At 42.1% G+C, this 25,747-nt stretch overlaps 1 protein-coding gene across 8 annotated transcripts in view; it reads left to right on the top strand.

Moving 5' to 3' along the window:
* The window catches only part of MEGF11 (multiple EGF like domains 11), a 253,575-nt gene that overhangs the window by 76,557 nt on the left and 151,271 nt on the right, over positions 1-25,747 (top strand). For all 8 annotated transcript variants that reach the window (XR_015806596.1, XM_088172695.1, XM_088172696.1 and 5 more), the window contains exon 6: positions 8,976-9,068. Coding sequence is in view for 7 of the 8 variants with exons in the window: in XM_088172695.1 (XP_088028821.1) it covers positions 8,976-9,068 (93 nt within the window). In the remaining variant the exon portion in view is untranslated. The remainder of the gene's footprint in view (positions 1-8,975; positions 9,069-25,747) is intronic.

Here is a 25,747-nt window from a genome sequence, read left to right as displayed (position 1 = left end):
GATCTTAGGTACAAGCTCCTCCTCTATTCCCAGCCTGTCAAGAATTTAATTTTCTCAGGCAACAACAAAGAAATCCCATGAAGTTAAGAATGGAATGACTGGCGAAAACCTTCACTGGTTTTGGCACTTCTGTCCTCAAAAAACCTGGAGCTTCCTGCAGGCAAAGCCTATTTGACTGCATTTGGTTTTGTTGGAGCGAGGTCTCCCAGGTTGTGCACAGAGAGAATGAAGGACCATGCCAAGAGTAAATGTTAATATTTCTGCCTTGCTTAGAAAAAGATAGTGCTGCTCTTTCTGAGGGTGCCTCCCAGAGCACAAAGTGCAGACAAATTAAGTTTGTTGGTTGAATGAACCAAGTTCCAGTGGAAAATTAACAAGTGAAAATATATTTCCTACAAATTGCTGGGAAGAGTTGGTCAATTTACCACAACAGAAGCAGTAGACAGAGGGCACAGGAGGGGAAAACCTTTCCAGGGTCACAGATTCTGCTCTGCTGATTCAGGATCTCCCTTAACCTCATTAACAGTTTGAACTAGTGCTAATGATTGTTTTGAACCCTGAGTGAGGCAATGGGAAATCATTTACCAGAAAATGTTAAATGCTGAAATTGTCCCACAGAATAATATTGTATTAGAACATTGATCAGCAGAATTGATCTCGCTGTAACTCTTTCATCTCAACATGGCAGAACACAATGATTATTTCTACTTGAAGCAATGACAGAAAATGATAAAATCAGTTGCAGGCCTCAAAGGATCAACAATCATCAATATTTAGCTGATCCCTGATGAATTCTCTCTGGGCTCCAGTTCACTTTCTGTGAAGTCAATGAGAAAGGCTGAGCCTTAAAACTGTGTCTTGGTTTGAAAGAGTGATGTTTGCCAAACAGGGCAGGAACCTCCTTTAGAACAGAAAACTTGAGCCCTTTCCCTCTGAGTTATTATAACTTTGAAATTACGGGGCTTTCAGGCAAAGATATGGGAAAAGGAATGACAGTGGTTTCCCAGTATGTCAAACAAGGCAAACAAACAGCACCAAGCAGAACAGGGACCCAGGGACCCTTCCCAGCCCTTCGCTGCAGTTCCGCTCACAGCCACGGGGGGCGCTGCTGGCTCCCGGCCGGGCAGGGTGGGCGCTGATTCCCCCGAGCCAGCAGGGGGCGCTGCCGATTCCCCCGAGCCAGCAGGGGGCGCTGTGGCGCGGGGCTCAGCCGTGTTTCTCCCTCACGCAGTGATGGTGGGCGGGATGGATGGCGGGCGGGATGGATGGAAGAGGCTGCAGTAGGAACCTTGGAGCAGCGGCTGGGAGGGCAGGGATGAGCAGACCCCAGAGTAGCAGAAATGTAGCAGAAACTCTGCTGTAGCACAAACTGCAAGATGTCCAGCAAGAAGCATAGTGAAAAACCCTGAGCAGTGGCAGAGAAATGAAGGGCTGGGCAGCCGCAGCCAAGCCCCTTAACACGGCCGGGAGAGGCTCCTCTGAAGGTTGAAAGGACTCAGGGTCCCGGGTGTCCCTGAGTCACCTGAGTGGATGGTGAGGGTCCTTTTTTTAGTGAGCTAGGGTGTTAATAAAGTTCCAGTGCAATGGCTGCTCTCACGAGCAGAGCTTCACACACGGTAGGAGCAGACAGCAGAAGATGGAGCCTTGCAGTGGTGGTGAATTCTCCCCACAGTGATCACAGCCATTCTCCCCACCAGTGCTGACAGCAAGAGAGAGTGAGGAGCTACACCCAGCTCCTTCCCCCAGCTCAAAATCTCAGCGATATCTCCACCCTTCTAAAGAGAAAACCCTCCAGGTAAGAGAGCAGCCAGCTGTACCCTTCTCCCAACTTGGCCATTTCTTTTGATTCTCCTAAATATTGGTCGTTATTGTCTCTTAGCAACAGATGGGACAAAATTTTATGAGGGAAAGAAACAAAAAGAAAAATTCTAACCCCCAACAAACTGGTAAGTGATTTGGGGGTGTGACTCACCTTAGAGGGTCAGGATTTCAGCAGAAGGAGGAATTTCTCTTTGCCCCAAGATCAAGTCCAGGCTCTGGTGTGTTCTTATTCCTCTGGAGCCCTGGAGTCCCTGTGTTGATGCCTCTGACCTTGGTCTGAGGTGTGAGTTAGTCAGGAGCTGTTTGGATCAGGCATTGTCTTTCTTTGCAGGATTTGCCTCCTTCGTCACTTAACCCCCTCCTGCCTTTGTACCCGTTCTGTTGGCTGCAGCTGAGCTGTGACTTTATCTCCAGACTAAGGGATCAGTGCAGCTCTTCCCAGCCCTGTAACCTGTCCACTTTGCAGGACAGATGCACTTAAGTGCTCAGAGTCCCTCAATGCCTTCCCACCATCCCTTTTTGTGCCTTCGACTCCTGCACTTGTTATTAAAACAGCCAAAGGTACAACAGGGTTCAGCTTCCCGACCCCAATCATGCTCTCTGACATTTGCTGCTACAAGGAGATTGCTCTGCAGCTCTTGCTCAGACAGCACTAAATGGTGAGTGCTATCTCCCATTCCCTCTCTCCACCAGAGCAGATGAAACCAATGGGGCATCAAAATGCCACAAAGACTCTGTTAAATGTGTGATTCCCCCGACCTCTCCTGTTGCAGGCTCTAAACTTCTCTGTCACTGTCACTGTGTTATGGTCAGGGATGCGATGCCATTCCTATCTCAGGGATGTGCTGCCCCAGCTCAGCTGTTCCTCAGAACCAACCAGACTGGGATTCCAGACTGTGCTCCACCAGTCTCAGGGCACACAGATCAAGTGGCAGTCTCTTCCCTACCCTGCCCTTCCCCTGGCATAGTTTACTTCCCTATTCACTCCCTAGAGTAAGGCCTAAAGCAACAGATTGCAGCATGGACTGAAGGAGGTTCTCACCAGTGCCAGCTCAAGTGACAGTAAACTGTGAGCAGGGCCCTTGGAGTCCAAAACATTGAGATCTGGCTGGAATTATTCCAGGACCCCTAAACTAGCCCATGCCACAAGCCTGGGACACTCAAGAATGAAGAAGGCTCTGTGTTCACCTCAATAGTGATCAAAACCCCAGGTTGCCATTTACTTGCTGATAGAAAGGGTAGAAAACTATCATGGAGTTTATGCTTATTAACAAATCTTCATGTCCCAGCAAATGGATACAGGGATTTACTGATCTGATGTCAGTGATGACACTGACACATGTCAGATTCTGCTCTTGGGAAAAGACAAAACCCTCAAAATGGATCTCCACAGTTCTTTCACTTCAGACATTCACAAGTCATGTCTGGCCTAATCCCTGAGCTTTGGCCGGGTGTCAAGACTGAGGCTAACACGACCTGGAACAGATCAATACCTCACTGAGGCAATGGGCAGAGATCCCCATGTCTCAGACTACAAAAACCATTGATTCTGTTCTGATTGCATTGATGCAGTGTCTAATTCCAAATCTGCAAAAGAAGTGCTGGAATTGCACCTACAGGAAAAGGAGCTGATCTTGTGACCCATTGATGTTATCTGCCCTGCATCAGTCTCATCTTTGCTTTGCTCACATTGATCTCCTTGGGTTTGTGTTTCTCACTGGTACTTTCATGGGAAGATGAAAAAGAAGGGTTGCCATGCACTGAAACAATAAATTCCTCAAAGCCTGAGCAGGCTTTGAGATCTCTTCATCTTTGGAAGTTGCTAAACCTTGCATGAAAGTGCTTTCCAAGGTGATAAATTAATGGATGTATCCTGAGTGATGACCACAGAAATAGACATTAAGCAATGCAAAGAGCTATAATCCCACTTCATTGAAGCAATTATCCAGGAAACCATTGAATCAGCTTGATTCCCGATGGAAAGTCAGTGATTTAGGGGGGAAATCATCCATTCCACAAATAAGCAATAATCTAAGAATGAGGAAAACCTACCTGGATGCATTAGCTGTAGTCATCTTTCTTGTGCTATCAAACCTCCCTTTCCTGAGCACAGGCAAAGAAAATCCAGCCAAAAGCTGACTACAGGTTTATCTAATGAAGCTGATATTGTAGACTCAGCACAAGCTGGACCCAGGCCAGTACATTAACATGGAAGCAGAGAGGCCCTGAGTGAAGATTCTCCTAACAGATAAGGAGAACTTTTTCATCTTTTTTCATCTACTTTGACCTCTCTGCATTATCTGAAACCACTGGCCATGGGATAGCAGCTATTTCACCTGACAAAATCATTCTTTACCCTAAAAGTGGCACGAGGGAATGGAGGAATGGGCTAAAATGGCCCAAATTATTTCAGGGGCACATAATAAATATTGAAGGAAAATATCACTTTTTCCATTAGATTTCTGCTTCGTTTAGTCCAACAACTATTAAGCACGGGGTGAACTGGTGAAATAATCTGAAGTTAAAATACCAGCAACATAAAAGAAAAAATGCAAGTTTATCGTTGGTTCACAGAAAATAAACGAAATTGGTGGGAGTTTGGGCAAGATCAGTGTATGGTGAAGAAAACCTGGCAGAGGGAAGACAGAGAGAAGAAGATATTTTGAGGCAATGACCTTGTGCCATGTGTGCAGTCCAAATAAACCAGTTCATTCTGTGCAGTTCCAGGCGAGCGCTTGAATTTCTCATTGTGTCTCATAACAGCATCTATATCTCCATTTAGCAATGTTTTCCATTATCATAATGTATCTACAGTTATTTATGCTTTCTGTCACCTCCTGGCTGCTCTCTGATCCTGGGCAGGAATCCCACAGAGCCCAGGAAACTCCGGCGTGTACGGAATGCTCCGGCAGCACACGCTGCCCCCAGCGAGCACAGCTCACAGAGCCTGATTTCAGTTCTGCTCTGGGTCCTTCACACTTTGTAATTCCCCTGCTCTTTGTTTGGGAGATATTTTGTTTGTCTGGCACAGCGAAGGGACAATGGCAGATGGAAGTTGCTGGGTTGGTAGCTGTGAACTCCCACAGGTTCTAAGGACCACCACAAATGTTACCACACTCCGGTGCAAGAACAAATCAGGTTGTTTGTGGCTCTGTCTTTTGTGAAATAAATGCACAGGTTATATTTTCAGATAATGAAAATTTTTCAAGGTAATCATTCCATACTTATTCCCCTAGGATGAAACTCTTCCCTGAATGCACCCCATCCTCTGGGAAAGAGGCTGACTGTGGAGCTCAGTGGGTGGATGATGTGATGAGCAGGGTGTCACAGTGGGTGTAACAACGAAGTTAAACCCTGCAACATCATAATTTGGGTCCATCCAGAGGAATGCAGCATGAAGGAAGACAGAGCAACTCTCCATCCCTGCTTTTGTCTAGGATGAACTCCCTGTGGTTCCCCTTAGCTGAAGGAGCTCTGCAGTGGAAATTTTCTGCAGTCTGCTCCACTGAGCTCTTCTCCTCATTGCAATATTCTGGCCACTTCACACCTTTGTGGAGAGGAGACATAGACAAACCATTTATCATATCTGAATTCAAATTCTGGGCAACAATTAAAGAATAAGCACTAGTGTTAGGGGAATCCATTTCTCTAACATCCATTCCTCAGTGCAGCCGTTTCAGGTGTGAAAAGAGTTTAATCTTTAGGTCTATTTCCCTGAGGACTGACCTTATACGTTAAAAAAAGCCCAGTCTGTAATTATTAAGTAAGTGATAAGCATCAAATGGATTGTTACAGAACCCTTTTGTTGCCTTTATTGCATGATAAGGAGCAGTTGCTGTGTAACCTTGAATGTGGGCAAATAACTCATGCTAAACACATTGCGACAAAGATGGCATTTTGGCAGGGCTTTGATGTAGGTCATTTTATTACCAGGCTGAATCAAACTACAAACTGATGTCAAACTCATGCCAAGAATGCTAATAATACACTGATCAATGAGGTGCTGGATTGCTCAAGTGAAGTGGTCGAGGGAAAATGCAGACATAAAAAGTCTGGAATTCCAAAGGTTGAAGTGCTTGGGCTATTACACTGGGGGGAATTATGTTCCTTGCATTAGGACAAGTTTTCTTTACTCCAGGGGCCTTTAGCTGAGTGTTGAACAGGACAGTGTCAGAAAGTATATACTTATCTTTATTTTTCTTGACCTTTATGTGCAAGTAATTTTTATAGTTCCATTAACTAGTAAGATCATTTGCAAACCACTGTACAAAGTGTATTATGAAGAATGCCTTGGGGACCATTGTATCCTATTATGTTGAATGTTAATAGAATGAAAAATTAATTTAAACTCTAAAGACTTGAGCAAGGCAAGACTTCCCTTTTATAGGAGAAATTCAAAATTTTATTTGCTATGGTAAAACTTTAGAGCTGTACCCTAATATGACCTTTATAAGCCTGATTTGAATCAGTCAGTGCAGAAGTCTGATTTAAATAAAATTACTTCTGTCAAAGCTTCTCTGTTTCAAAAAGGGGGTTTTCTGTGACCCCCACATTTGGGATTAGTCACTAGTGAGCTCACAGCTACTTGTTCAGCAATTAATCAACCAGAGATGAGAGAAGCACAGTTCCAAGAAACATCTTCAGCTTACTTGAATCTTTAATTGCTCATTAAATATTGTCATCTTCAGTGATGTGGGACTTCAGAACACCTGAAAACAAGGATACAGTTCTTTATAATGTATTTTTATTAATTTTCATGTGACTGAGTGCTTTAGAATGAGGAGTTCTCTCTTGAGTCTTCTGCTAAGTCTCACATTGCACTCTTCCCATAGGACTGCAGCTAGACAAGTGATTAAGGAAACTTTATTGCTTAATTAGTTACTACTATTTCATATTTATGTTAACATAGACAAGGTGTGATAAATTTGTGTGGAAATCAACTAAATTTAGAGCAGTAATGTGTGGGAGTTTTGTTATCTGGAAGAGTAAAGAACCAGTCCCCCATTAACCCCCTTGCTCACAATATTTGCCTTGAGGTGAGAACGTGGCCCAGTTAAAAGGGAAAAAAATGTGACACATTTTACATATTAGAGTGATTTCTTATTGCAAACGTCCATACAGGCAACAGCCAAATCTCAGTTTTGACTTCCACATCTCTTACAAAACCAGGATGTCACAACAATGAGAAATGTACTCTCAGCTAAAGCTGTGCAGGGCACAATTCCCAAGGTATCCCTATCCTATCCTATATCTTTTAGCACACTGTAGTGGGAATAAAAACCTATAAGTTTATGACTATTCTATATGTGATCTTCTCCTTGTAATGGATAACCAGCCATTTTCAAATGATTTCATGGAGGTGTGTATATTTTCATTGGAAAATCCTGTTTATCTAATATCCTGAATGTCCTGAGTTTCATCCTACAGCTGTAGAGTAGGATGCTTCACTGTCTCCAGAAAGCCTAACTCGAGTAAAATAAATGCACTAAAGATTAGGACAATTAGTGACTAGAGATTAGCTATGAATATTTCATGCCCACTGCAATACTGTCTAAACACAAGATATGGAATAAGAATAAATTGCATTTTTGACATGCAGCAAACGTAGAAAGGAAATGATTAATTTAGAAAGATTTTGCAGTCGTTTTAACGAGGCAATGTTCTAATCACTGGTCACATGGGATCTGCTGGATAAAGAGCAGGAAAGTTTGTCCCACAGGATTATTCTAAGTCCACTTGCATTTTGAAGTTGGATTTAAATATTTTGTGAACAGCTCAGTGGGTTTGGTCTGCAATGACCCAACCACAAAATAGGCAGCAGAATGTTCCCAGGAGCTTTGGTGGCAGCCTGGGTGTGGGTCCAAGGTGTGATCCAGTCTGTCCAGAATGTCAGGTGTAGCAGGAGTCATTCAAAGCTACAAGGCAGTGGTGGAGAACCTGTGGCACAGGAGGTTTCTGGGAACTGAAAGGGTTCCAGCTTTCATTTCACCTGCAGATCAGGGAAACTTCCAGAAGCTTAGCTCCATTTTCACTACAGCAACTAAAGCTACTTCCCAAATCAGCTTTGCTAGCCTTGGTTTAATAAACAGGAAGGAATTATCTTTGTCTTGGGATAAGTCTTTCGTAGTCCAGCTTCAGGCAGTTCTTGGTTAAGTAAATTAATACTCACATTTCTCATCTGATATAAAAACACAGGATATTCAACCATAGGTTATATATGATCTAGATCATGTATTTTATATATATGTATATGCAGTTTAATACAGTGACCTCATTGCCACTGCATCATTCATTTATTATTTTTTTTATTTATTAAGAACTCATACATGTTGGTCTAGATGGAATTGATGTGTTCCAACTTAACCATCCAATTTGAATCTCTAACACAGAGTCTTTGGCAGTGTCCTAAGAGGTAAAATGGAAACAAGGTAGTCAGCAACAAAGTTTAGTCTTTAAAGCAGTTATTCAGTGCTCTCCAGGTTCTTTAGTATGTGATGGGCACACTCTGGAAACTGTCAGATACTGAAACTGCACAGGAAAAGAGAATCCTAAAAACTATGAGCTGTTCCTCAGCCAGCCTTTGGTTTGCCTTGGTTTGAACTTGATGATATTGAACTTCCAATATTCCACCAGTGAGACAGAGAACTGTAATTATGGAAAACTGGCTGACCTTGAAAAGACATAAATGTACTTGCAGCCACTGCATCATGGAATAAAATTATTTATTTTCCTAGAGCTGTGTTTTACAAATCTATTTTGGATCTTAATACACTTTCAAGACTGAGCTCCATTTTGCCTTATGAGCAGTTGCAATTTGAGTGTGATATAAGAAGCTGCTGTTCTGTAATATAATAATAATAAATATCAGTTTGGTAAAAACTTTATTATGAAGCAAAACTGCTAACCAAAGGAATTTCTGGTGTTCAAGTTTTTCATTACAGGGCTGAAGTGATAAATGAATTTATTGCTGTCAAGAGACCTATATTTTATTTTGGTCACTTAGCAATAATTTAATCTAGACAGTAATTATTTTTTTGTGTGTTTGCTTTGTTTAGTATTTTTAAACAAAATATTGCTCTCTAAGGCATTGCTTATGGTATGTTTAGTAACCACTTAATATGTTTACAATGCTGTGTTTTGTTTCCTCTCAACAGCACTGTGCACAGAGGAGTGTGTGCATGGAAGATGTGTCTCTCCTGACACGTGTCACTGTGAACCAGGCTGGGGAGGGACTGATTGCTCAAGTGGTGAGTAAAGATACCAAAATATGATAAAAATATCTGTTGCTATTAAAAACCAGGCCTTATAAAGCAATGGCCTTAGAACTTGGATGCTTTGAGTGGAAAAATGAGGGTTGTCTGCTGGTTATTTTGTAAGAATTCATATTGGGTTGGAACAAAATGACCTTTAAGGTCCCTTCCAACCCCAATCATTCTGTGGTTCTATGAATAGGTGAGAATACCCTTTCCTAGAATAATGACATTGGACTTTCTTGGTTGTGTTTTGCAAAGAAATGTGAAATGCAGCGGAGGATGCTGTTAACGCTTTTGGTTCTGTTATTAGAATCCCAGTACAGATAATAGAGCTCTATAAATAATTTTTTCTCTCTCAAATCTTTAATACAGCACATTCTTCATTAAATACTGTGTGGAGTGTTGGAGCTGTTTGGAAAGCACTCTCTCCAGACAGAATTCTTGTCCTGTTCAAGCTAGTGGGAGTTTTGCCATTGACTTTTCAGGCAGCCCAGATTCTCTCCTCTGCCTTACAATCCATTCTTTAAATCCATACTGCCAAAGTTAGGGAAATGGGAGTTGGGAGTTCTGCAACTTTTGCTAGGGAATTAATCCACACTGGAGGCTTTCACTTCTTTCAGCTGGCAAGGCTGTGTTTGTTAAACTCTCTTAATTGGGAACGGTGAGTGTAAGTGGTTGGTTCATGCTGGAATGGAACAGGCAGCACAAACATCCAAGTGTGATGTAACACAGGCCTGAGACATTATTGACATAACAGGAATAAGCTTGTTAAATGGAGTCAATTTGTGCATCAGGCAAGTAAATAAAGCTGCATGGGGAGAGATGCTGTGAAATGAAACTGAATGGACATTTTGTTCTGTGTTGGTTTCCTCCCTTTCTCCCAAATTGATTGGGATCTTAAGAAAGAAGCATCCTTACCAGGCAAGAAGGTAACAGAGAAGGGATCTATAGAGGGAGGAGTTAGAAGGGAATGGGAGGTAAATGTGCCTGAGGGTGAACACAACCAGAGGCTGAAGGCAGGGGGGCACATTCCTGGATGGCTTCCTGGGGTTCTGTCTGCAGCTCTGCTGAATATCCCCACGATTCCAGCAGAAAAGGGAATAGGAAGGGAGCAGGGAGGAAGGACTTTAATCCAGAGGGGATGTGGATGCTCCAGCCCTGGGAGTGTTCAAGGCCAGGTTGGACAGAGCCCTGAGTAACCTGGTGTGGGGATGGCATCCCTGCCCACAGGAGGGGTTGGCATGAGATGATCAGTGAGTCCCTCCAACCCAAACCATTATGGGATCCTATGATTCCAAGGCTGGAAACAAAGGCCATAATATGGGATTTAAAGCAACATTTTGGGATTACCTGGAATGTAGCCAAGGGGAAAAACTGGGCATCGTGACATAGTGAAATCTATCTTTAAAAATACTTTTTAAAAGAAAAATAATACTATCAATTGTGATACATTGTATAGATTCTCAGGAACTCATTTAATGTTTTGATTATTCTTAGTACTAGATTTAGTTTAACCTACCAGTGAGTATTTTTACAATGCATGTGCACTAACAGAAGTTAAAAATAATATTAATAAAAAAGACTAAGACAATAAGGACATATAGATGATACTTTTATACACATGTGCACTCACAGAGTAAAAAGCACTTCATTCTGTGTAAAAATGGCCAGGAAAGGATAAGATGTCAAAGTACAGAATGGTCTTGTGGACTAAAACTACCCAGTGACTCTTATTAAATTGCTCTAATCTTGCAAGTGGAGATAAAAGAAAAAGAAGGTTTTTCCTATATTGAATATTTAGCTTTTTAAAGTAATTAGGAATATTAAAGCACTGACAATGATTGAGATAGAAACATTATTCATAACTTTTATTTCCGCACTGGGCAGGGATCCAGTATATTTCATTTATGAGGTTTCAGCGGTGGAAAGAGAAGTGTTAGCCAATTCCTAAATTAAATATGCCCTGTTAACTTTTATAAATGATAGCCCAGGATTAGCTTCAAAATTTAAGCTTTCATTTTATTAATATAATTAGTGTGTTTGCTGGCCTGTAGTGCCCATTGTCTTCCATTCCACTTGTTTTATGCTGGGTAACATGTGTTCCTGTCCCAAGGTCTGATCCCACAAGCTCTGCCCAGTGGAATGCTCCTGGGAGGGAAAGTCAGTTTTACTGCACCTGAGAGCTGCTCACCTTTGTGCTTGACACTAGAAATGTGGGGGACTGGGCTCTTCATTGTTAAGAGACTTTGTTTAAATTCAGAGGTTTAAAGGAACATTGTTACTCCCAGTATTTCCAAGAAAGGGGGAATCCAGAAGCTTTGCCTAACTGAGGTTAACCAGGTTTTTCTGATATATGGTCCCTGTGTTAAATCATATTTTACTGTTATCCAGTTATAATGTGGAAAACAATTCTCATTTCTACTGGAATAATGTGTCACCTGTACCTCCTTTCTGTTCCTTCATGACTGTTGGGTAACCAGTGAAGGTCACATGTTTGCAGTGGCAAAGGCTGTTTGGGATGTTCCTGCAGGGTGTGCTTGGGAGAAACCCAAGCTGGTGGTGAATGGTTCCATCCCAAACCCATGGGGCTTGAGAACTTCCCAATGCATTCCTCAGGATCAGGGATTGGGTGCAGACACAGGCATATTGCTTTCCATGTTGGCTGTTAGAAGTGCTTTCACTGGGAGAGGGATTGCCAGCCAAAACACTCCCTTTAAATTTAGCAAAGCTCCCAGGAGCTGGAATGGTTTCCTGAATGATCTCTCCTGGAAGCACCTCTGAGAAGTGGAGCCTCCCTGACACTGGGGGTTGTGTGTTGTCATTTCCTCAGGGAAGATCTAAGGATACTCACTCTTTCTGAGATACAATTTTAACACCCTGCAGACACAGGCATTAATTTTTTCTAAAAGTTATTTCTAACTTTCACTTGATTTGATGGGTGAAATTCAACCATAAGCAAAGCTCCAGCACAAAGTCCAAGTGTCACTTCAGAACCAGAAGTCAGATCCAAATATTCTTCTTTTCTGGTGTGCCTATGCCTGGAGAGGGTCTGAATTCTGACAGCAAGCCCCAATTTCCCATGGAGAGGCAAAGTTCTGATGTAAAATGCAGTGCCCCAGTGTTACCATTCTCTCTTGGCTAAAATATTCTCAATTAAACGTTTTGAATAGTTACAGCTACAGCCTGTAGTCATGCAAACAATTTAATCATCTTGCTCAGACTTGGTTTTATGCTTTCCTAGAACCCAGCCTGTAAGACAACAGTTACAAAACTTGCTTTTCAGTGCAGCTTTCCAGTGACTGATCATGGTATATGTTAGAGTTCATCTGTTGTCAAGGTTAAAATAACTTCAGATGAATTGCTAAACAATTATAAAAAACCCCAGTGCCATATTCAGCTCTGCATGTCTCTGTACCTGTGTTTTACTGCATGCTGTTGTACATCTGTCCATGCCCACAGGCCTAGCCTTGATTTCATGCTATAAAGCTGCAATATATTAAGGCTTGATTACCATAACAATAAAAAGAGAAGTAATGAGGTATTAACTAAAGAAGCTCTTGAACAAAATGTTTTCAGCATTTTAATTATGCTAAAAATTAAAAGGAAAATCCTTTTAAAAAACCACTGCATACCTTTCCTTTCCCTTTTAACTTATTTTATTGAATCATGCCTGTTTTGTCCATGCAATCTGGACTGTTGGTTTTTTAAATACAAAGCAAGATTGCAAATGCTCCGTGTGAACTTACCTGCTCACCTTTCCAATTATTTCAAAGCAATTAGCTTCAAACAGTATGGCTTGAAGTTCTGGTGGGGATATAATTGCCTGTTGGTGGTTACCTGGTCTCTTCTGGGTCTTGCTCACAGCCATCTGTATTTACAAGCCCTTAGGCCCCCATCCAGCAAAGAATTAAATTTTTATTCACAAGTAGGACTTTTCATCTTCATGCTTTAAGTATTTAGGTGGTTGTTAAGTTAGTTTTGAGGAAACAGCTAAAAAAAGTCAGTGAAATCTATACAAAGCTCTAATTGAAATCATCAGGCCTGTGAAGAAGAAGATGGTCTTTCTTTCAAGATGTTAATCAGGTAATTTTATTGAAGACCATTTTGACTCTCATGAGCATTATTTATTGTGAGGAAGGTCACAGAAATCTTTCTCATTAATAGGGCCTTCTCAAAAAAGGGGCAACAGGTAGGAAAAAGAAAGTTCAGGGCAAGAACCCTGAATTAAAAGCAAAAATCTTCCAAAACTGTGTGTGCCAGGTTGAGAAATTTTCAAGTAAACAAACACAGAGGTTGTAGTGAAAAAATAAAGAGGTTTTCAAAGTGTTTGATTTGTTATTAATTTTGAGAGAAAACCCAGTACGTGCCCAAAGTGTAATTAAAGAGATGTTGGCATAATAACACCAAACCATCTTTCTTGCAGTGTCACCTGGGGGAGAGAGATTATAGTGCTGCTCATAGCCTGATCCATAACTGTACATATGGATAACATAGTTTTCCTTGGAAAGGATGTTTTGTACAAGCTGTCATTAGGAACAAGAACCTATTTCATCTTTATCTCTTTGTCAAAAATAGCCAAGGTCATAACAACAGGCTGTTGTAACATCACAGCAAGATCACTTTTAAGGGTATAGCCCTGGAGCAGCTGGAGTGCCTCAGTCCTGAGACTCGTGATGAATGGGAACAGCAGATCCTGTGCTAAATCTGAACGGGGTTGTTTGACAAGCCATGGAAAGCAACAGCAGAACTCTCAAGAGAAAATGAAGTGTTTTAAAGTGAGGCTGTGGTGGTTTTCAGGCTTGATTTTGGCATTCGTGTTCTCCAACTGCTTTGAACTATTTCTGAAGAGGAAATGAAGTTCAAAGGAAAGATCCCTGGTTCATAAATTCAGACTCAAACAAAATTCATGTGGGAGGCTGATCTGCCAGAATCATTAGCTGATTTTACATCCTCAGATTTTTAGCATAGGATTGACCAGGAAACCACCAGAGTCCACCAAAGAGGGGCAAAGATGCAAGACCACAGCTTTTCTAAGCTGTTAGTGGGGTACTGCTTAGACCTAGAGCCTGTCCCTGAGGGACACCTGTCCATGGCTCCTGTCTGGGAATTTGTCACTGTGGGGTTTGTACCTCAGTGACTGCTGTATCCAAGTGCCAGATGAGGTCACAGCACCAGGTACAATGTTCCTGTTTCCACCACAGCCCAAGTGCTTCATTTGCCATTCCAGCTGGGTTTAGTGGCAGTTTCTAAAGATCTGTTTGAAGTTGTTAAACTGCAATTGCGATCCAGTCTTAATTATTGCTTTAGCTGAAACAGGATTTCATACCCATAGCATGTGGACTTCAAAGTTTTAGCACACTTTTCATTTAAGCCAAGCTCAAATTACAGCTTAATTTTGATGTGATTTGCAGACTCAGTGACAACTGCATCATGCAAAGAGATGCAAATGTACAAAATCAAACTCCAGTGAGGCTCATAAGAAGATCTTTCCATAGCAATTACAGAGTGGAATTGATTTCTGTCTCTCAGTTCTAACAATTTGCTCTTCCTTAAACTTAAAAAACACCCATCTCCCTTCAATCACTGCTGAACTGGTGTAATCAGGTAAACAGCTTGTGTTTAATTTTTGCCTCTGCTGGATGTTGGGCCCACGCACCAGGGCTCAGGCCCTGGGTTTCATGTGTTCCCAGGCTCTGTGGCAGCAGCTCTTCCTGGGCCCAGCCCACACAGGACAGCCTGTGACAAGGAATGAGATGTAAACACAAGCTGCTGTGCAGTGCCGTTGGTGGCACAGCAGCATGTCCTGCATGTATTTTTACACAGATAATTTGGCTGCATTAAACCAGGCTAATCCATCACTTTTCAGTCAGTGGGAATATTTTGTCTCTTGCTGAAGCTGTTGATATCTGCCCAGTCATTTGTGGCAGTTTCTCCTCACTTTGTGAGGGATGTGTATCCTATATCCTCTCAGCTTCCATGAATTAATCACTTGGGAGGTGCTGCAAGCTTATGGAAAAGTGCTGGAGTCATAGGAGCCTGGGCTTCTCCCACAGTAACAGGGCTGGGCAAAGGGCAAGGGTTGATTCTGGAAAAGAAAAAGTAGATCCAAGATTTACTCCGGGAAGGAACTGCTTTCTGTACTTCTGTGTGATTCATTCGTAATGAATAGATCAGCTGCCAGTTGTTCTAAGTCTTGTGCTAAAGTGAGTGAAAAATAGAAATTCAGCACCCTGTGTCCTTTTACTTTTCACCTTCATCTTCCCTGTCAGAGTCTGGGAGAGTTCTTCCTTCCCTAAATCAGCTGGTTGGGTCTAAAGCCAAGATAGTGACAGATCATTTCCCCAGCACTCCCAGCCCTCCTCTGAGACTCCCTCTTTTGGATGATTTGAAGAGTCAATTGAGCTGACCTGACTCTGTCTGTTCCAGTCCCTGGAGTTCTGTCTTCCAGCTCGTGCCTTGCTCTCAAGGCTTGATCCAGCCTTGTACTTCATACATATGAATAGTCCTTTTAAAGTCAATAAGGAACAATCTTAACTTCTTTAAGTTAGATAAATGCTTAAGTCATTACCTGAATGGGAACTTGTGAGATGAGGTGGAAATCAGGTTGGTGAGGATCTCTTTTACAGGGTCCAATAGTTACTGAGTGTCATCCAGGATGAGCAAGGGCACAAACATTGCTTGGGTCTCATGGCTGACAAATGGAAGGTGAGAGGACAGGCAAGACCCAGTGACCACTTGGGCACAGCCCCTGGTGAGCTGTCCTCGAGCAGGATGGAAATTCTGTGAAAACTGAAACTGCAATTCTCTATGCTGGGTATCTCTGCAAAATCAGTTTGAATCCAACACTGAATTCCTCCTGAAAACGGAAAAGGGAAGCTATGAGGAAATCTTATTTGGTAAAGCCTTACTGATTGCCTGTCAGTAGGGCAGTATGTCAGGGACTGCTGCTTCCAAAAGGGAGTGAGAGCAGGCATGATTTATGTTTTGGAGCAGAGAGCTGGGTGTAAAGTTTTGGGAGCAGGCAGGGTTATCCAGGGAAGTTGTGTCCCAGAGCATCCAACAGAGATATTTGTAACAGAGCAACAGTGAAGCCCTCCCAAAGCACAGCCTCTCTGAACCTGGAGCACAAGTGAGCTGTGTGGCTGCCCTCTGATCTGGAGAATGGCTTGATGATTGACTAAAACTTTGAATTTTCAGGGTAACTTTCAGTAAATGAAACCATGGTTACAAGCACTGAATGGGCTAAACACATTCCCGTGCAGGTTTGTGTGGTTATGCAAGAGGGAATTTGGCTCCCATACATCTTTCCTTGGCTGCCAAACTGGTGAGAGCAGAGCAGACTTCACAGAGAGGCAGCCTATGTGTGACGAGTTGTTAGTTTTATTAATTTGACTGCGGTTTTTCTCACTTTAGACAGAGTAATAGCTATAAAAGAAAGAACCTACTAAAATATCTTCTTTAATGAACTGAATTGCTAATGCTGAATTTCATTGCTGGAGCATCTTACAATAATGTGGCTTTAAATGTGCACTACACAAATGAACAGACTTTAGATCAATTTAAAAGTACCATTGGTATAATTTTATGGCCTGGTCACTAAGAGCTGTCACTCGGAGAAAAGAGCAAAATTTCCTTTTGCAAAGCGTAGGCAAAAATCTCAGCTGTGGACACCCACTCAAAAGTATTCCTGGGTTTTTTGCTTGCTAAAAAATACACACAAAAAAATTAGTGGTCCTTAGGAAAGCTTCTAAACCACTTTTCTCTGTGTTAGATATGGGGAGAGATTCCAAGGCATGCTTGGAGAGGGCAGAGCTCTGCTCACTGTCCAACACTAAGGTATAAAAAAATCCCTTGGGAGCTACTTCAGGCACCTGAAGCTTGAGAAGCCTCAGGCCTGTTCTGACTTTTTCTGGTTTATGAATTACTGTCCCCAAAGACAAGTGCTACAAATGCAAAAGGCCCCTCTGCTCCATCCCATGCTCTTAGGATTTTTTAAAGCTGCTGTTCTTCTTAGTTAAAATACTACTTTCTGGGCAGTCTTTAAGGGATGAAATCAAAAAGGGGAACCAAAGGTTTCATTCAAAAGTCAGACTTGAAATTTACCTCGGGCCTCCAGCAGCTAAAATTTGCTAGAAAATGGCAGATATTCATCATTCAGTGTTAGACACCAGCCTGGCTCTGTGTGGATACCCAAGAGCCGAGGCACAGCCAGTAAATCAGTGCTCAGGATGGGAGGCAGGCACATGAACACACAGCTTTCCCTGGTACTGAGGGTTTCTTTGTTTAGGCTTAAATTTCAGGATCTACATACCAAGACACTAAAATATTTTATTTCAGGAAACAGCAGCTGGGTGGATTTTAGCTGCTCTTTGGCTGCTGCACTGAGCAGTCCCCATAGTCCATGTCCCCTCCCACTGACCTGGTGTTCAACGTGGGCAGTGTCTGCTCCAAGGGAAAGTGTTACATGCTGAGATTTGTCCTCAGGCTTCACCTTCATTTTGTGTGAACTTAGCTCAGCCTCCACAGGGCGGGAAGTCCTCATTTATCCTTGATTTCAGTGGGAGTTGAGTATATTTGTCTGGATTGACTGGGCCCATGTTGGAGCTGAAAAGGGATTGCTGTAGTGGGCTGGGAAGAACTCAGACACAGTTAATATCTGTGCTAAAGAGGAGGGAGGCTCTAATGTACAGCTGGCCTTGGTGTCTTGGGTGGGCTGCATTTAAAATACAGCCTGGAGGCAGCTTTGCTAACTTTAGAGATGTGTGATGATGGGATCTGCAGGAGACTACACAGGAGTGATGCAACACCACAGTTTAAAGTGAGAGTGAGAGCACCGAGCTCCTCCACCACCTAATGGGGACCTGGCAACAGAATGGATTATTCTGCTATTTATTGGTTTTAAATTCTTTCCATGTCAATAAAGTATCTGTGTAGCAATAAGGGACCTCTTTAGAGATGTATCAGCCATTGTACAAGTGACACTCTTTAGCCTTAAAATCACTTTTATTTCTAGTAGCTTCTCCATGCAGGGGGAGGCCATAGTGATCTTAAATCACTCTGCATAAAATGAGAAAGTTTCAGGGAGTTTCCTTTGTTTTACTCGTGCTTGTGCTATTGTGCTATTGTGAGTTTGATAAGGTTCTGAAGTGAAATATTTTCAGAAGTTTCTCTGAGAAATCCTGTTCTCCTAAATTACACTCACAAAAATCTTCCTTAAACCTCTCAAATAACACTCTGATACTTATTTGTAGTCCTTACAAAACTCTGAAAAAACATTTGCCATAGGAGCGGATACCTTGTGTCCCCAATGAAACGAGTATTTGTTGACAGCTTGTCTGCCTTGGTGTTGGGGAGAGAAATAATGAGATAGCAGAGGACTTTAACAAGTGCAAATGTGGCTGTAAATGCAGGGCTGGCAGACCAGAGCCCTCGCAGGTGAGCGTTTTGTTCTCGCTGCTAATCGAGCCTGGGCAGGGAGAGGAGCAGGCCCCCAGCTCTCCAGAAGGAAAAGCATGAAAAATGAGGGAATGTGTCGTGACCTAAGGAAAGAAATGAGCAGATGGTGTGCCAGCATCATACCTGACACTCCAGAGGAGGTGGTTGTAGCATAACCACCGACTGCAAACAGAGTTGTGAACAGAGCCCAAAGCCAAGAGGGGAAGGTGATATGCATGGAGGCATGGAATAAAAAAGCAGGGCAAAATAAAGATTGAGACATGACAAAGAATGAATTCGGGGGAAAAGCTGGCAAAATAATCAAGGTGAGACAACAGGCAGAAGCAGGTGGGGACAGGAAAGGAGGTCAGTGGGCAGATAACTGAATTGAGACAATACATAGCTGAATTTGGATGTTTTACAAATAAACACGGTGATGTGTGTGAGGTACCTACAATTTCAGCCTTGTGAGCAGTTACTGTCTGATTCTATGAAGGAGAAATCACAGATTTTGTTAAAATAAGAAAGTGAAGTGGAAGGACTGAGGATAGAATGATGATGGGAGATGCCACAGGCAGGTTAATAAGGATGAAGATTTTTCTGGTTCCAGCTGGAACAGAGTTATTTTTCCTCCAAGCTGCTGATCCAGTTCTGTGCTTTGGATTTAGGATGAGAATAATATTGATCACACACTGATGTTTAGTTGTTGCTCAGTGGGGCTCACCCTAGGTCAAGAACTTTCCATTTTCCCCTGGACAGCTGACCAGAACTGGGAAAAGGGATATTCCATACCATGGAATGTTGTGCTTAGTGAACAAACTGGGAGGCACCAGCTGCTGTCCTGGGATGGGCTGGGCATCCATCAGTGGGTGGTGAGCAATTGTGTTGTACAACAACTATCTTTGGTTTTATTCCTCTCCTTCTTCTTCCTCATCCTCTTCTTCTTCTTCTTTTTATATTATTATTATTATTATTACTGTTCTTAACCAGTGGGTTTTACCCTTTTCCAATTCTCCTCCCCATCCCACTGGTGAGCAGTGGGCTCCCTGGGATTTTTTTGCCATCTGAGCTTAAACCAGGACAAGAACCCCAACCAGGTGATATCCAGACAGAAGAAGGATTTAGAGATGAAGTGCTCAAGTTTAAGTGGCATTTGTCTTTTTATGGTGCTGGCAAAGAAACCTGTTGAAGTGTTTATGAAGGGATGTAAATGTCTTTTACAGCACTATGGCTTCAATAAACACTATGTAATGTTTAAACACAATGTATTGGAGTGGGATGCTGGAAGTTATAGCACATTCAACTGCCAAAAATGCCTTTTCTTGGCCTGCAAGGATCATGTAAGCAAAGAAAGTGCAGTTTTCAATAGACAGGGTTTGTTTTGTTACTGACAAAAGCAGAGGTGAAATACCAGGAATTTTGCACATTAGGGAAAATTTATCCAGTCAAAAGTTCACCTGTATTTCTGTACTCATGAAAATACTTTACACCTTTAGACTTGACCCTTCCTTACACCATTTGATTGCCTTAAATGTGTGCTGTATAACAAGCACATCTTCCAGTCATTTCCTTACAGCTCCAAAAGACCTGATTCAGTGCAGAGAAACTGCAGAATTTTATTTATTAAACATGCCTGTGTTAGCCCAGCAGAATATCTGGATGTTTGGGAGTGAAAACGAGAGTTCTGAAGACCTCAATCTTGTCCAAGAAAGCCCAGTGAAAGCCATTTGTCACAAAAGCTGGGAAGGGACCCAAGTGTCACAGATATGGGTGTCACTGTCTTTGTAATGGCAAGAACTCCTGAAATATGATCAGTGACCTAAAAGATGAGTAAAGTCAGAGAATAACAATTCATGATGAGTTCCTGGCTTGTGCAGGGAAATCAAAAGGGACCTACTGCTACACAGAAACTTCTGCTTAAAGAACTACTGGGGAGAAAGGTGGAAAAGGGAAAGAAAGCATGTGAGAAAAGTTGCCATCCACAACTACTTTGTAGCAGTAGATTTTATCCACTTTCATGGCTTTGGGGTGTGCTGTGCAAGAAGGATTTAGGCCCCATTAGGAAAAACAGTAAATGCCAGATGGAAATGATGTGTGTATTGTTACTGAGATTATTTAATATCAAGAAGAGCTTTATAGGCATCAACCAGAAAAAAAGAGAGATAAAACACTCATGCTTTGATTTTGGAAGGTGGTCATTCAACATGAAAAGTCTCTGCTGTTCATAATTTTCATTTTCAGTAGCTTCTCTGCCTATCACACAGTGCCTGCCCATGTGAAGGCCAGAGGCTGCCAGGTTTTATAACCCTGACCAGGATGATTAAAAATATGTGCATCAAATTTAGGGTAGAGAGTGAAATTAGCCAGCAAAATTCAAATTTTAACAGAAGCAGCTAAAAAAAATGAAACAGCAGACACTTGGAGTAGTTTAGAGGTAAGGGTTTCTCAACCTTCCTACTGCCTCCTTAAATCTCACCTTTCTGAACCCCATGTACAGAGCTGCAGTGTTCTAATTATGCAGCTTTGTGAGTAAATCATAAAAATTGATTACAGGAGAGTTTTTAGCCAAGGCTCAAAATCTGATGACCTCTCTGACTTATCTACATTGCGGTGATGATTTCCTAAATAAAGATCAAATCCTGGAAACAAACTGCAGAATGAGGCAGGTTTGCAGAAAGATATGAGGATTCATATGGAAGATCAATTTTCCTATAGAGATTGCACATTTTGCTGCTAGGGTGGGAGATAGGGAGACACAGCTGGAAGTTTGAGGAATTCTTGGGAATCCAGAATAACCTTTGCTTCATCATCTACTTTAGCCTGTCTGGTAGTGCTTCCCAGTTGCATGGCATCCACTTCAGCTGGGATGGTAAGAAACACATGCATTCAGCAATCAGAAAATACATGCATTTCTGCAAATATTATCTCTATCTTCTAGGATCAATTCCAGCCTCTGGAATTCCCCAGATTCCAGTTTGGGAATACCAGTAGAGCGTGGTACCTCTCCCTTGCAGATTTGGTGGGGCTATGGGCCATAGGAGCTGCAGGACAAAGCCCAGTGAATTCGTTTTCAACATTAGGTGAAGGATTCTTTTTGTTAGAGCTTATTCAGAAATCCTTTGGGAAGAGGGTGTTGTTGTTTGTGTGTTCCCATTCATGGAATCTGATGGTGGCAGCCCAGGTCTGGGTTTCTTGGGAACCACCCCTCCATGACATTGGTGACCCACCCACCACCCCTCATCCCCAGCTTCTGGCTCCAGGGCTCCTTAGAGTGCTCAGGTTCACAGCCTAGAGCTCAATCAAATACAACAAGTGCCATTCAGCCATTTAAAAACTCCTCTACTGTAAGGGTGATTAAAGACTGGAATAGACTGCTCAAAGAGATGATGGAGCCTGTCCTTGGAGATATTCAAAACTCAACTTGATACAGTCCATGACAACTTGGACTAGATGATCTCCAGGGGTCCTTTTTACCTCAGCTGTTCTACAATTCTATGACTCTATGAATTATTTTATTCCTGTAACTTTAGTGATCTCTGAATCAGAGCAGGAGGCTTAGTGAATTGCTGGATATGGTGGAAAACATAGAATATCTAAGCAGCAGGTCAGAGCATTCTGAAAACCCCTGGGAATCTCCTGTGTCTGAGAGCAAAACTCTATTACGGTGAGCCTGTCCAAAGAATTATGTGGTTATTCCACTCCAAAATCCTGAAATGCCATGGAAATTCTTATGACAGGATGTATTTTCATCAGTAAATTCAACAGTACTAGAATTCCTTGCTCATATTCAGGAATTCAGGCTCTGTTCCCAACTGTTTCTGGACTGCTGCATCCTTCTGGACACGTCCTTTCCCTCTGCATTTCATTTTCTGCTTTATGGAATGGTGACCCTGACCACATCTGAATGGAGAACTAGATGTTCTAGATGAAAACTGCTACAGAGGAAATGGATGTTTCTCCTCAAACGAGTGAGATCCTTTGCTGTGTATTGTGTGGTGGATGCATGTGTTCTATCTGACAGCAAGAAATGACGTTAATGAATTACTCTGACGTGCAGTCATGATGTTGCAGTCGGTCCCAAGATGTCCAGATGTTGGGTTGTTCTTCCAGGATGCAACATGTTGGAATGCATTAGGAGGTGCATTTTTGCTCTGTAGATGACTATGACAAATTGAGGCACAGCCAAGCCATTAAGTTGCTCCCAGGCATCTTTCACGCTTCATCCATTCCATGAGTGATAGATGGTATTAAACCTCTCCTTTTTTTTTTTTTTTTCCTTTTTCTTTTGGTGGGAAAAAAACACATTGTGGATAATGGAAAGGAAATCATCAGCGCTAATATTTATCCCAACTTTGTTTTGTATCTGCAAGATCAATGTTTTTCTAATTCACTTTTCATTCTCTTTTGCTTCATTTGCTTTGTTGTTGTAAAGGACATGGTGCATCTCGGGATCACATTTGGAGCACAGTTTTATTAATACAGAACTACATAAGTGGAATTGTTCTGGGTTTGTAGAAATGATAACAGAAACTCAGCCATTGTCAGGTTTTTAAACTCAATATTTAACATTTCTGAGTGCTTTCTTTATAGCAGGTACAGCTCCTCTCACCTGAAATTTCTTCTAGGCTGGGTAGAGAAGGGGACACAGGTAAACCCCACGTGTGACCTTTGGGGGTTGGATATCCCAGGAAGGGTCTGTTAATCCTGACCAGGTGTGAAAGGGAGAACATGGACAGGAGCAACATCAGATACTGAGGAATGAAATTATAGGGAATTCTCTGGGTATTGCCATAACAGGAGAGCAGGGAAATTCAACCCAGATCTCTCTGTAGGGAAATATTACACTCCATTAAGTAAACTAAAATGTACATCTCGATTCTGATTCTCAGGATCTTTGCAAATGCCATTTCATCTGCATTTTGGAAATCCCAGTAATGAGACTGTGGCCAGTGTGCTGCCAAACAAGGAGGCTGCTTCCCCTCCAAGTTACATGGCTCTTCTAATACTTTGTTTTCTAATGCAGATCCAAATCCAAATTCTCCTTTTTCTGTAAGTCTTTCACACATTAAAACCCAGCAATAACAGAGCATGTTAAAGTAAAACAGAAATGATGGATCAGGGTCTAGTCTTGATCAGTTCTGACTCTGTCAGTACAGTTTCCATAACATCTCCTATGCTTCTTGAACAGTGCAGACTTTCCCCATTTCTATTGAAATTGAATAATTTCTTTAATAAAATAAGCAATGATCAGGACTGGTACATGGGTCACGCAGTTTGTATAGGAAATTGAAGCTTTCATAACATCCAAGACAGGCAAGTTAAAATTCTAGTAAATTAGGTTAAAAATCCTCTTTTTCTTCATAATTGAGAATTTTTTTCTTATACTTCCATTACATTGGGATTCAGGAGAGAACCAAGTTTTGAAGTTTTCTATTTGGGATAAATCACATTTGTGACAAAATTCCTTTGTCAGTGGAAGTCTGTCCACTGAGCAGTTTCAGTGCTGCTCACCCCTCTGGGAGAAGAATGACAAGGTTCCTCTGCCTCTTACATTTCAGTGAAGATCTCAGATCCAGCTCCTATCCCTCCTAAAGGGGATTTCAGAAGTTAATTGATCTGGTGTGAGCTCTCTGCACAGAAACTGAACTTTTCTTTCCCTGGACACCACATAACAAACATGTTCATCACCAACCCCAACTCCATGACTGGTTATAGTTTATATTTGCTTCTCTCAGTGTCTTCCTCTAGAGCCACATATTTTCCTGGTTTCAATACAGAAATGGAAATTAAATATCAAACTAGGCTCTGATATTTCAAAAGAGACAGACTTGAAAAACAGAACCATGACCAGAAGAAATATTTAAAATTTTATCATGGCCCAGTCCTCAGATATCCAGCAGCAGATCCAATCCGAGCAGGGGCTGTGTGTAATTGCATCTTGAGGAAGTGAACAGAGCAGCCTCAGTTGCAGGATTGTTTGGTTTACTGTAATTAGGTAAATTAATTAGTACATTAACTTCTAATGCAGAGCACAGTTCTGAAATGACTTGCAGATATTTGTTATTTTGTTAGGATTTAAAGAACAAACTCTTCCATGACAGGTCAGTTATCCAAAGCTACCAGAGCTCTGTGAGTGTGTAAGAGGTTTTAAGCTCCATAAAAATAAAGTATAGCACAGAGAAAGTTACAATTGGGTTACTTGTTATTTTTAAGAGATAGAAAGTGGTTTGTGTGAGTTAGTTATTGCACTTCCATCTAAGCTGGTAAACATCAATACATGACTGGCTTGGCCTAAGCTACAGACAGTGAAACAGTATTTCAAAGGCAGGGAGCAAAGGGCTTCCTCCCTGTCCTTTGCTTGTAGTGCTCCCACTGCCATCACCTGTATGATCCCTGAAATTGTTTTTCCGTGTAGTTGGGGTGGTTACATGTTCTGCATAAGGTACAGCTTGTGAAACTCCTGGATGATGGTGCTGCCAGACTTTTCAAGGTCCAAAATCTCCCCGAGCAGAACACTTTATACACAGCCCCCTGGTAACAAAGGGACATCTGACAGGTTATGGTAAATATAAACCAGCACATTAAATGAGGCTTTCTGTTCTCTCCTCACTCATCCAACCATGCATGTCAGGCTTTCAATACAGGGATTCTCTGGACACATTAAACATTAATTTTGGTTTAGTAGTTGAGTGCAGTCCTGTATCTTATTAAAAAGCTCACTCTCAGTGAACAATGTCACATTACTAAAACATGTTTGTCTCTCAAACTGTATTTGCCCAGAAAGCAGGTACAGGTTTTTCCTTGTTGGAGAGGGAGCTGGGATTCATACTGAGGCATGGCTGGCATCACCAGCCTAGAACACCGTGGTCTTGAGATGCTACTGCCACAGCAGCCTGGAGTGAAGAGATGATCCTGTGTGCTGGACCCAGACCTGAGGCTGTTTGTCCCCATGTCTCCCATTCTGTCTCTTACCATCTCCCTCCTGTGTCATTTTGCTCTTGCTCTCTGCTTTTATCCATTCTTTTCCTGTGCTTCCCTCCCTTGTTGCCCTTAATTCCTCCTCATTCCTGGGTGGGAAGGGCTCAGATCCCCCTGCTCCCCCCAGCACTCAGGGCCTCCTGATTGCCTTCTCCAGCAGGCAGGGAGTCAAGTGGGACTCGAGGAGCTGCCTATGGATTCACCCACTGTGTGATGTTGGAATAGAGCAGGGAAATGGCTCTCAAGCAGAGCAGTGGCAG

Source organism: Sturnus vulgaris, chromosome 13, assembly GCF_052056855.1.
Source record: "Sturnus vulgaris isolate bStuVul1 chromosome 13, bStuVul1.hap1, whole genome shotgun sequence".
In the NCBI taxonomy this organism is placed as follows: Eukaryota; Metazoa; Chordata; class Aves; order Passeriformes; family Sturnidae; genus Sturnus; species Sturnus vulgaris.
Note: the sequence above shows the minus strand (reverse complement) of the source record. Positions and strands in the feature narration are given on the sequence as shown.